Source organism: Microtus oregoni, unplaced genomic scaffold (genome assembly GCF_018167655.1).
Source record: "Microtus oregoni isolate MIOR12 unplaced genomic scaffold, Mior012 000000F_ref0000247, whole genome shotgun sequence".
In the NCBI taxonomy this organism is placed as follows: Eukaryota; Metazoa; Chordata; class Mammalia; order Rodentia; family Cricetidae; genus Microtus; species Microtus oregoni.
Genome location: NW_024543059.1, coordinates 74,707,565 through 74,720,077, shown reverse-complemented (window position 1 = coordinate 74,720,077; position 12,513 = coordinate 74,707,565). Strand labels below are relative to the sequence as shown.

The 12,513-nt window shown below is 45.1% G+C and overlaps 1 protein-coding gene across 2 annotated transcripts in view; it reads left to right on the top strand.

Annotated features, from left to right (window-relative positions):
- The window catches only part of Elovl6 (ELOVL fatty acid elongase 6), a 107,783-nt gene extending 100,434 nt beyond the window's left edge, over window positions 1-7,349 (top strand). For both annotated transcript variants that reach the window (XM_041646984.1, XM_041646917.1), the window contains exon 5: window positions 2,027-7,349. In XM_041646984.1, the coding sequence (XP_041502918.1) occupies window positions 2,027-2,451 (425 nt within the window). In that variant the 3' untranslated portion in view covers window positions 2,452-7,349. The remainder of the gene's footprint in view (window positions 1-2,026) is intronic.
- The last annotated feature ends 5,164 nt before the right edge of the window (window positions 7,350-12,513 follow it).

Below are 12,513 nucleotides of genomic sequence, written 5' to 3'. Positions count from 1 at the left end.
CAAGATGTTCTTCGTGTAAGAGGGCTGACAGAGTGAGAGTTAGCTAGGATGGAGGGGAATATTTTATGGCCAATTGCCGTCATTCCATTTGGGTATTGAATCAGGTTGATATTTTTTAATGAATGTTAAGAGGTTCATTAAAACATCTCGATTAGGACTGACTAAATTTGTTTAGAACATGAAATTCCCTAGACTTTTCCCTTCTTTCCATTCCTAGCAAAGGTAGGCTAGAATTATATCTACATTATAGTCCAAAGAAGGAAGGAAGGAAGGAAGGAAGGAAGGAAGGAACAGAACAGGCATTGCACAGAAATGGTGACTCTGACAGGCGTGCCGAAACAGCATAGTTTAATACAAAGTAGAATTTGGCCCTTCAGTCTACCTGAGAATGACCATTGCCGTCTGTCTTTCCGGTCCACCTGGCATTTATAGGCACAATGAGAAGCAGCGTCTCACAAGAGAGCAGAGGATTTTGATGGAAATTTCATCATTGTTCTAGAAATGTAGCTACTGGCAACTTTGCTTTCTTTTCTAAACAAATAAGAAGCAATTATGCTTAATAATTCATTGGGGAAATAAAGTAATAGCTCCTGGTAAAAGTAACGGGACACTACCTGTAGTAGTGTGACCACAGCCATGGGAACGTTGGCTTGCCAGGCCCAGCATGTTTTGGCCTTGTCTAGACCAGGAACCTAGGCCATCCACCAAGTACGTGACGGGTAAGACTAGGGTGTGTGCTTGCTCCATTTGTCTGTAATGAAACCTCAGAGTAGAACAAATTTCCAGTTCTTAATGGTATTAAAAAGAGTAGTTATATTTGTGAAAGACGTTTTACGCATGTTGTACATGTGCACATTCATGTTGCTGTATGCGTGTGTGCAGACGCATGCCCGTGTGTGTATCTGGCAGTCTGAAGTCAACTTCAGGTGTCTTTCTCAGCCAGCCCTCCTCCCCCACTTGTGTTTTGAGGCAGGGTCTCCTGCTGAACCCGGAGCTCATCAGTGAGCCAGTGAGCTCCAGGAATCGGCCTTTCTCCTCTTTCCCAGCTGGGATAACAGGTACCTACCAAGAAGCCCAGCTTTTTACAAAGGTGCTCGGAATCCGACCTCAAGTCCTCTGGCTTGTACAGCACACAGGTTATCAAGCCAGCCATTTCCCCTGTCCTGAAGCTGACTTGGCATGACTGAGCACTACAGAGACTGGGCAGTGGCTGCACCATTTACCTGTGTGAATCTGTTACAGCTCACTGTTTATCCAGTTTCCCCCCCTAAATGGTCCATACAGTACTTTTCTCAAAAATCACGGAAGGGGATTTGTGACAGCGAGCGGCTACATACCCGAGCATAGCTCTAGCTTTTATATAAAGTCCCTACTTCAAACCAATTCTTTTCTTCTTTGTAGCATGGAGAGGGAAAAATTGACATTCTTAGAGAATTTTTAATAGTCTTTTCATAAAATTTAAGTCTTAGACACGGTCATTTGTTTCCACTTTCCTCTGCCCTTGTCTCCTGTTTAATTTGGGTTTTCTTCTGGTTTCTGTTTTGTTTCAACTACTTGGTGGGACTGGAGGTCACACCCAGGGCCTTGCCAATGTTGGGCCAGCCCTCTGCCCCCACAGAGCTACATCTCCTATTCTGAGTCATGTTTTTCTTATTTACAAGGACACAGAGCTCACAAGATACATGTTTGAGGGCTCTATCTATCTATCTAGATCTAGATATAGTCTATCTAGGGTAATTATGTCTTTGTTATCAAGAGATGCCTAAGCACATTTTGTTGGGCATCTGAGTCTGTCTCCTGGTCATTCTTGTTCTGAGACCAGTCACCCATCCTCTTCTGGTCACGTTTCCGCCGATGTATAATTGAGTCTGGTTGATAATGTCCATTTCAGATCAGAAATAAGTAAGATTTCCTGTTGAGTGTCTGGAAAAGTAGCCTGCCTCGCTTGTTGAAGATTTCTACCCCCACTCCCTCCGGAGCACACTGTGGGCCTCACATCCCTTTCTTTCCCCTCTTTGTGTTCCAGGAGATACGATATTCATCATCCTGAGGAAACAGAAACTCATCTTCCTACACTGGTACCACCACATCACTGTGCTGCTGTACTCTTGGTACTCCTACAAAGACATGGTGGCCGGGGGCGGTTGGTTCATGACGATGAACTACAGCGTGCATGCCATCATGTACTCTTACTACGCCCTGCGGGCCGCGGGTTTCCGCATCTCCCGGAAGTTCGCCATGTTCATCACCCTCTCCCAGATCACTCAGATGCTGATGGGCTGTGTCATTAACTACCTGGTCTTCACCTGGATGCAGCATGACCAGTGTCACTCCCACTTCCAGAACATCTTCTGGTCCTCCCTCATGTACCTCAGCTACCTTGTGCTCTTCTGCCATTTCTTCTTCGAGGCCTACGTCGGCAAAATGAAGAAAACAGCGAAGGCTGAATAGTGTCCGGACTGAGGAGGAAGACATAGCTCAGGGTCATCACGAAAAAATACTAGACAAAAGATACATGGCACAAGGAATCACACATGGTGCAGCTAAAAACAGAACACACGTATGAGCAGACACAAACCCCGAGGCAGCTTGGGAGTAATGACTAGCTTGACTTAAACACAGTAAGTTTATGATCCTTTTTGGGTGAGGACTCACTGAGTGCGTCTCCATCTCAGTGCTGCTGCTGAGGGACCCTTTCCCTCTCTCCTGTCAACTCTACAACACACTTGATCCAAAGGGAGCCACAGGCGGAGGGATTAGTGGAAAGCAAGCAAAACACTATAGGAAGAGGGGAAAAATCGAGTTCAGAGTTATTTTTCTCTAAGGACAAAGAAGTTCCCCCTTCCAAACTATGTGAGCACACACACAGAGAGACAACTCCTTTCCATCTTTTCTACACGAAACCAGAGCTGGTAGAAATGGTAAACATGGAAGAGACACAGGGTTTATATCTAGAACAGCAATGCTTTTGCAAAAAAATCAAGGCCTTTTAAAGGAAGGTTAGCTCGTAGCCCCTTGACAAAAGATGTCTTAATTATTTTTACTGCAGCTGAAATTAAGAAGATAGATATGTTTCCCTTCACTGCACAGCCTCAGGCTACTGAGTTTGCTACAACCAAACAGAAGTCAATACTTCCTCACAATACTGTATTTCTGGGAGGATGGAAACCACGCAGCCCACATCCCAAGAAGGTGGTCCCACAGCAGACCCTGCGGTTGAAGCGTCGCCTTGACAACTGTTACTTCTGCTCTTCGGCGAGATATGAAGCATCCTTGGTTCAGTCGCTCCAGACTTTAGGACAGAAGAGTAAATGCAGAATTGAAAAGATAGAAGCTCAGCCAGTTGACTTGAAAATGGGGTTTTGTACTATCTGCAACAAAACTCAGCCAGTCGCCACTGAGCCGGGAAGGGGAAAGGACAATGGGAAGAGAGGGGAGCTGAAGATTCATCCGGGAGACTGACAGTATGTTTGCTTCTTCTTCTTGTTTGGCTTCATGCAGACTCCTGGCTTTCCATGAGGCCCCGTGACACAGTCCATGTTTTCTATCTTTTTGTGACTTTCAGAAACAGATCTCGGGGCTCTGCCTGATTTGGGGTAAACACTGTGTTTCTGCATCCTCTGCCTTTGCTCCCTAAGCAGCGCGGAGGTGTGTGGAGTGCCCTCTGCTGGCCGAGTGGGAAACTCCAACAAACACACTTAATACAGGCTGAATTAACAGGCAGACCACGAAGGGCCTGCGTAGATGAATCCCTACAGTTTTAAATGCTGTCAAATGCCCGCCATCCATTTGACCAAATCAGAACAGAGCCTCACTGCTTCAAGTAAGCGCCACTAAATTCTAAAGTGACTTTCGCTTGGGAACTCGGAGAAAGTCAATGTATTAAGAGCCATATTCTTAAAAGAAAGCAAGCAAGCAAGCTAGACAATGTTATCTGTAATATTTCAGTCCTCTACAAGCCAAATAAATGTGTCGGTGTTCCTAATATTTCAAAGACGCAATTATGTAAAGTTGTTCAATGTGGTTTAATAGTATTCTAACTGGTTAAGTAGCTTAATGATTAGGCAAACTAGAGGAAACCATTAGAGGCCGCTACACTTCGTAGATTATGTACTCCTAACCACTTATGCACAGAAATGTGAGGTACACTGAGCTGCAAAGCCCAAATGAACAGGAACACAATTTTTGGCTAGCAGAAACTATCGCTCTCTTCCTTTACTTGAGAGTGTACAGGAAAAGGGATTTTTTTTTCAAATTATTTTTATATTATTTTAGCTTTAATTGTGCTGTCCCACAATTAAAGGCAGCTGCGCAGCCTTTCTGTGAGATGGCAAGGGTGTTTTCGGCAGCTTGTTGATGTGTGGAATTAGAAAGGAATAAAGCTCGGTTCCATTCTGTGTGGATGGGTTGAAGAGTAAACAAAGAATCCAGTGCAGGTCAAGACCTGACTGAAAGACCAGGAGCCAAGCTGGACTGGGGGGCAGCTGTCGCAATCCGTGTTAGCACTGGGTGGTGGCTTCACGTTGGCTGGCAGAGGGGACGTGATTGGAAGGAGGTGTTATCAGGACAGAAGTTGACTCAAGCTGAAAGTATAGAGCCACAACGGCAAATAGAGTCTTAGAGTGTCGTTGTTTGTTTGACCTTTGTAAAGGCGCAGTCCTGTACAGTAATAAGCCTTTCCCTTGCCTTATAGAAGAAAATGTGCAAAATAATGAAAATGAAGGAAAGGTCACCTGTCAGCTGACTTGAATCTAATCAGGGCCAGCCCGAGGTTCACCTGGCCGACTCAGTTAAATTCAGATATTTATCGTAGAATACAGGCTACGCTATGGGAATAAGCGTAAACTTAAGAAGACTAAGCTATGCTTCCAAAGCACTTTAATCTTGATCTTCGCTTCATGCTGTGTTCACGTGTAGAAAAACTTAGACTCTTCGTTTGCAGGATGAATATCTAATAAATAGTTTCTAAACCAGCTAAATATATCTAAAGGCATTTCCGGTGTTTATCGTGGGGAAAAAAAGCCACATGTTTTTTAAAAAACAGAATTCTGATATAGGCTCAGCACACTGTTTTTTTTTTTTTTTAATATATCAGCTTAGCTGCTCTAATTATATCAAGATACGAGGCTGGACCACTGGCCTATGACACATCTGAAACCTGCCAGAGAATTGACTGCCACCTAGATGATACTGATGTCAGTTCACATTCCGGGCCAGCAAGTTTGTTAGCTGCCCCACTATGCTGCAATAGATCATCTTCCTATTGACGTCCCTGCTGCATTCCAATCCCAGTGCAGTCAGCACATTGCTCCTAGATTAAATGGAAACAGATCCTTAGTTTCATAGAAACGCAGTTTCATTCACTAGGTCTGAGCATTGACTCAAATGTGTGAGTTTGCAATGAAATTCTAGTGAGAAACCCTTCACACAGTAGGAGGTTTTGTCTGGACCCTCTAGTGTCACTTATGAGAAAAGAACAACTATTGCTATTTATTTTATCGTATTTATGTCCAATGCCAGGCCAAAGTATTGAATTAAAATCACAGTTCTCAAGGATATTGTTTTAGGCAGTCCTGTGTCATCGCCCCCGCCTCATTTTTCTAATCCTATTTTATTATAGACATTTGAGACTGGAGGGTAAATACATGTGCGTTGCTTCAGGAGGAAAGCAGCTTTGTTATGTCTCCAGCAGTATTTATATTATGATCCCCTAGCTCATGCAGAAGCTTCATGTGGGTGGAGAGCCTCCAGGAACCTAGGAGAACTCTTCCAGGGAGGACACCCACGGGTTGTTGTTCGTTTGTCTTGGGTCAGTTATATCTTTGTGATGAGATAAATCCTGTCACCATAGAGTGGAAAGCACCATTCCACTAGAGTAGAATGTTCCAGAAGTCTTGCTATATTCCCACACTGCTCGGTTACTGTCTTATTCTGATAGAAGGAGCTCTTCCTCCGAGCCTGCCACACCCAGACAAGCCCTGGCACCCGCCGAGAGCCTTTTCCAGGCAGATGCTGTGGTCCTTGAACTACCACAGAAGTGTAAAGGGAGTTCCTAGGAGAATGGAGCAGACCAAATTAGACTCCGCACCTGGAGTTGCAAGCTTCGGGCCTGTGCAGGATCCTTGTGTAGGCACATTTCCCTGGGAACGAGTCAGTCTCGGAGAGCAACAGTTGTGTGAGAATATCCTGATGCTAGCCCAGAGCTTTCTAGCCTTCAAACGCGTCTTTTCCTGGTCTTTGTTTGGATAATAAATATTTTGCTATCAGTTTGGGACAGTTGTAGAGCCTGTGGTCCTGTGAGTCATTGTCTTTTGCAGCTTAGTGTTATTCTGTCCCTGTTCTTCCGTATGCCTATTTCCTGGTCCCTGAGCTCCCTGCCATCAGAAAGCGATTAGGGCGAAAATTCACAAGGTGTGGTCTGTCACTTGTGCACATGAGAGTGACATCTGGTGAAGCGAGGATGACCTGTTTTGTTCAAACGCTCGATATGAAGCTTTGCATCCTAGCTGGCCTCTGAGCCAGCGAGCGTCCTCTGTACCGGATAGTGACGCAAAATAGATGTTGGTGCCTGTTCAGAATTCTCAGTGCCTGTTGTGATAGTCAGCACTTAGACACATGTATGAGCCGTAGCTGAACCCACAGCTGAGAAGGCCAGCTAAAATAGACCCAGTCGGAGCGCCACAGAACACCCAGAAGCCTCTTGTGTAACCCAGTGCTTTGAGGAGTCGGGGTTCTCAGATACCCAGGCTTCCGTGTTTACTGCCGACATTTGCTAAGGTTGTGATGGGTGCAGCAGGGGCCATCTGGGTGTTTGGAACAGGGCTGGTCTTGGAAACCACTTTGATTGCAGGTCAAACAAAGCCAAGCTCAGACGTTTGTGTGTCACTCGATGGCCACAACCATCATCACCGCCAGCAACACAAATGCACCGTAGTCAAGTTCTGCTGGCGTAGCTTGCTGATCAAGGTCCGAGCATCTTCGCTACCCAGCTGGGACACATCAGAATAGGTCTTACTCTCACTGGCATCTAAACAGTATCTTCCCAATGCTTGGTGGCACTTGAGAAGATCAAGATGTAGCTTGACAGTGCCTCCTACTAGTGTGGACGTGTTGTTTTAGTTAAGTATGGGTCTGAGTGTGATCGGGCTGGATTTCGCTCCCTGCTACCCCGAAATAGGCTGGCTTTCTGCTTCCTAGGCCCTAAACTCCTATTCAGAGGGAAACTCACTATCAAGTCTCACAGCAAATCACAGCAATGTCAGAATTCTTATTTTCAAGTGCTTATTTCACAACATTTAAAAGATATTTTTGGTGTATTAAGATTTAAAATAAAGTCATCATAACTTTTGATTTAAAACTGTTTCTAGTTTTTGTTGTTTTTAATCTCTGGTCTGGAGCAGTTCAAAGAGGACATCTAAGACACTATGGGCTCACCAGAATTCTCCGTAAAGTCATTGCTATATCCATGTGCTGATAGAATACCAAAATGGCTGAGATTTCCCTGTGTTCCCTGACAAGATCAGCCATGACAGGAAAGGGCTATGCATACATGGAGGTCAATTCTACAAGGTGCCCAGCTCTGCTGGAAGCCTTTAGTGGTGACCTGGTTCCCACCCCTCTTGGATCTATGTAGTCATATGAGACAGAGACAGGAAATGGGCTCCCAGAACCACTGTGGCGGAGGTGGGAATGAAGTTCTAGTCCCCTTAACCACTTCAGTTTTGCTATAGCCATTCATTTATTTGAGAAGAACTCCAATGTAAACGAGTAAAAATCCCCGTACTCTACACTGAGATTAGTCATGTGACAAGGCAAAGTGATTCGAGGCACACATTGGAGAAAGCATGGAGACTAGGTAGCATGTCCTTAGTCACACTCAGAATGTCACATGCCAGCTGTTGGTGGGGCCATCTAGATCATTCTGGCCTCGAAGTTCCACTGGTACACCCTTAAATTCCTGTTATCATCTGTTTGATGTATTTTCTTAATTCAGCATTGATGGAGGAGAAACCCATACTATATAAAGTATTAGTATAAGAAAAAGAGGGACTGAGTAGGAGATGTAATAGAAACTTAGAGTTTCTGTTCTGATATCTCTTAAGGAATAGGTTTCAGACATGAGTACCAAGCCAAAAAAGTATACGAGCTACCACTATCTTCCTATAAATACCGCAGTGGCTTTAATTCTAGAAGTGTCATAAGCAGGAAAGACCACAACGCCAATGCTACCATAGCTTGGGTGGGCTCAGGTTTTGTTTCAGAACTTTAATTTGATATCCTAAGCCAGTGGTCACAGTGAACATTTCTATCATTCATCAGACCAGTTAAAACAACCAAAACAGCTCTCCTGTTGTGTCTGGTATCCTCAGGCTCCACAGATATGTACTGGGGCTTCAGGGCTTTCTGTGACACTATCGGCAGACCCAGGTAAACAGAGGCATGTGTGTGTGTGTGTGTGTGTGTGTGTGTGCGCTCGTGCGTGTGTGTGCACTCACAATCCACAAAACCCAACAGAACACACACAATCACCAGCCTTGCTTCTCAATCTGAATTTCTGTAGCATGTCTAAGGACTCCAGGCAATGTGAAAAGTTGCTGAGCTGAAGACTTTGATTCCTAGCTATCTCCCCCATCTTGAATGACCCCCCAAAGTCCACCTATTAGAGCAGGTTCCCAGAGTGGAGTTATTTGGAGGTGGGCCTTTAAAAGATAGGTGGTCTTCGGCCTGTGGGGAGCGCCCACTTCCCGTCATGATCTGCCTCCTGTTTATGAGGTGAAAGATTTGGAGTGGACTGACTGTAGGCCGCTGCTCCTTGACCCAAAGCGGAAGGCCACCCAGTTACAGATTACAGGCTCCACAACTGTCAGACTAAACCTTTCTTCCAAGTTAATCGGTTCAGCTACCTGTTAACACAGCAAAGCTCTCACTGATAAAGCCCTGTTACATTTTTTTAATTGCCTGTTATATACTTTCTTTCGGCTTTTCACTGTTTTTCATCTAATGGCTGAAGGTGGGCACCTCTGGGTTTTTTTTTTTCTTTCTTTCTTGTTATGATTGACAGAGTCTATGTTTTGATGGAAGGGATCATAGTATGACACCCTGGAAGCCTAAGGGTTAAATGCATGTGGCAGCCTCCTCCTGACTCCCGGCCTGCCTTCTCACACCAGGATTCTGTAGTCTCTGGTATCTTCAGCCTTCCTGGGGTGGAAACCCGGGCTTCACACACAGCTTCCTTTCTTACTGACTACACTAATTCCTTTCATAAGAAAGGGAGAACTCCCCCCCACCACCACCCCCATGTTGCGCTGCTATGTTTTATTTATGAAAGCTCTGGGGGGTGTTTGAGGGAGCCAGTATCTGCGAGGAGAAAGGAAGCTTTGCCTGCATCCTCTGTGGCTCGTGGTTACACAGGAGTTGCTATAAAATATTGGCATTTTTGCAAAATGAGCACTTGGTGTCCAAGGGAGAAGCAATTCTGATTTCAACTGAGTTTTTAAATTATAAAATCAACAGAACATAAGCAAACTGACTTCCCACACTGCCTTGCCACTTCTGTTCATCTGTATGCGACCTGACTGGGAGCCACCAGCCTCTGTGGGACGCTTTATTATTATTTTTTTTTTCTGGATTCTAGTCCCACAGATAGCTCTGACATCTGCCAAGTCTCTTGCATCTAACTCTAGAAATCACCTGGAGGGAAGAGCACTAGCCAGCTTGAAGTTGTCCAGGTGTCTTCCTCTGGTCCTTACCAAACCCATCACTGCATCTTATGGTCCTTGAGCTCTGCAGGGCCAGTTCTGTGGCTCCCTGGCAACCACTGTGCCTCTTCCTTGGCTCCAAGATGCTGTTTTCCCATGGTCTGTGTGAGAAAGTTCCTCCCTCCGGAGCCAAACACAGGTCTGGAAACCAGCAGACTGGGTGGGGCTCTCTGTTCCACTCTCCCGCATGGGTCAAGGTTTCCTCTGGGTAGAGCTCAAGAGCCTAGTTTTCTCTTCCCTGTGTGGATAAATGTCCTTAGCCCCATCCTGAGTGGACCCCCTGGGGGTCATTGTATTATCTCCTAAATCTGCCCAGATGTAGCTGAGACCCATGGATATGAACCCCAGCTCTCCCCCTCAAGATACCTTTACCATAGGTACAGACATATCTGAAACTGAAAGAGAAGGAAGGAAGGAAAAGAAAAGAATAGAAAAGAAACAGAAACACACATACATCATGGAATGACAACATCCTTAGTCTCATACAAATCCAACCTTGGCAGTGGGAATTGGTTTTTGGCTTTGGTTTTGGTTTGGTTTATTTAAAAGAGCAGTCATAATTACCGAGATTATATTTATTGCTGCTTTGCAGCCTTCCCATGCGCTCCTTTCCCTGTCTGGAGCATGCGGAATAGGCTACCCTTGCATGTGCCCCTTTCCCTGTCTGGAGCGTGCAGAGTAAGCTGCCCACGCATGCGCGCCCGCCCCTTTCCCTATCTGGAGCATGCGGAGTAGGCTACCCTTACATGAGCTTTTCCACTTACTAGGCCTTGTCACTGCAGAAAATGGATTGGTTGAGAGTGTGTCCATTCGACTCCAGATTTCTAGAGACCCGTAGAGAACTATATATTCGCTGGAATAATGAGGAGATATTGATCTGTGTTGTTTGTTTGTTTGTTTGGTTGGTTGGTTGGTTGGTTTTGGTTTTGGTTTTTCGAGACAGGGTTTCTCTGTGGTTTTGGAGCCTGTCCTGGAACTAGCTCTTGTAGACCAGGCTGGTCTCGAACTCACAGAGATCCGCCTGCCTCTGCCTCCCGAGTGCTGGGATTAAAGGCATGCGCCACCACCTCCCGGCCTAATCTGTGGTTATTAATACAATACACGCCACAGTAGATCTCCAGTATCTTCTCACCCAAGCTTCGGGAGGAGGATCCTTGGGTTTTTCCACTCTGTGCATTTATTCATTCGTTCATTTGTTCTCTGTGTATGTGCAGGTGGATGGAACCTAAGGCTCATTCCCACATCCTCACTCGTTGTCCATTCTAGTTTGTGAAACAAGCTGTCTCACAGCCGCCGTGGGCTTGCTGATTGGACTAGGCTGGCTGGTCAGTGAGCCCCAAGGATCCACCTCACGCGGCTTATGTGGGTGCTTGGGACCAGACTCCCACCCTCATGTTTGCACAGAAAGTGCTTCCCTAGGGAAGCCATCTCCCCAGTCCTGAAGTGTGCACTTCTAACCAGCAGAGCTGTGTTTTCAACCTTTGGATAGGAACTTTTTTTTTTTTTTTTTTTTTTTTTTTATCCTACTGGGAACCTTGCCATTTCCTGTAGTGCACTGTCTGGGATTAACAAGGGTCGTCTTTCAGACTTGACAGCATAGGGATAGATATTTGACCATTCTGGGCCTCAGTTTCCTCATTTATGCAAAAGAGATAGTGATGGTACTTACTGGGCAGCTGTTAGGAGAACTAACATAGACAATACTTATAACGCCCTTAACACATGGCAACCGCTGGTTGAATATTAGTCATTATTGCTGCACCTACCGCTAGTGCGTCTCCTGCTGCTTCTTCCTCTTCTCCAGCTGTTACAACTTATGCCAAACAATATTCTAAACATCTGTCAATAAAGTTTTCCACCTGTTCTTTGTCAAAATATGGACAATAGTCAAAACATTGAAACGTCGAGGATAAGATGTAGGGGTAAACAAGTCTCAATAAAGAGACCATGTTTCAGCTTCGGTGGTGCAATGTTTGGCTTGACATTCTTGTTTCAGTTCGGCTTTGTGCAGTCATTCATGAAAAATAAGCCAAGACCTTTGAGAGAGAGAAAAAAGGCTTCTCCTGAATGCCCACTACCGATAGCATTCATTCCAACCTTCCCTAAGACAATTGTTTTATTTATTTATTTTTGCTATAGGCTCCTCTCTAACATTAATATTGTGAGAAAAAAAGAGTTTATAAGGCAATAGCGGGGAACTTCTGTAATTGTGTAATTTAAATACCAGCACTTCTGTATAATACAGTTTATAATTACCTGGTCATTACACAAATTTAATCACCTGAATTTAAAGAGGAATGACCTTCCTCTAGCATGGTGTTGATGGACACGTTTGTCAAGAACACGTAACTAGTGGTGCTTGGAAATGAAGGTGCAGGATTGGAGGAGCTGAGAGCTCCACTAAGCTACCTAGTGAGCAGCCTCGACTACATACTGAGGTGCTTTCCCCAAAACACAAAAGCTAGGATAAAACAGGATGAATGTGTGTATCCTACACAGGTTTCTCTGCTGCCAGAAACTTAACTCCAGGGACATAGCCAACGCCCTGAAGATCATTGTACCCAAAACATCGCAGTCTCGATTTCTCCTATAAAATCCGTAGCTAACTGAATAGGCACTTGTCATCCGAAGTCCGGGAGCACGTGTTACTCACTGAGAAGTGTGCTCAAGTGCACACTTTCACTTAGCTTCCGTTTTTAAAGGTCCCTTAGGAGCCCTGGGGAGAAAGTTGAGGAATCACATTCGCTTACTTGTC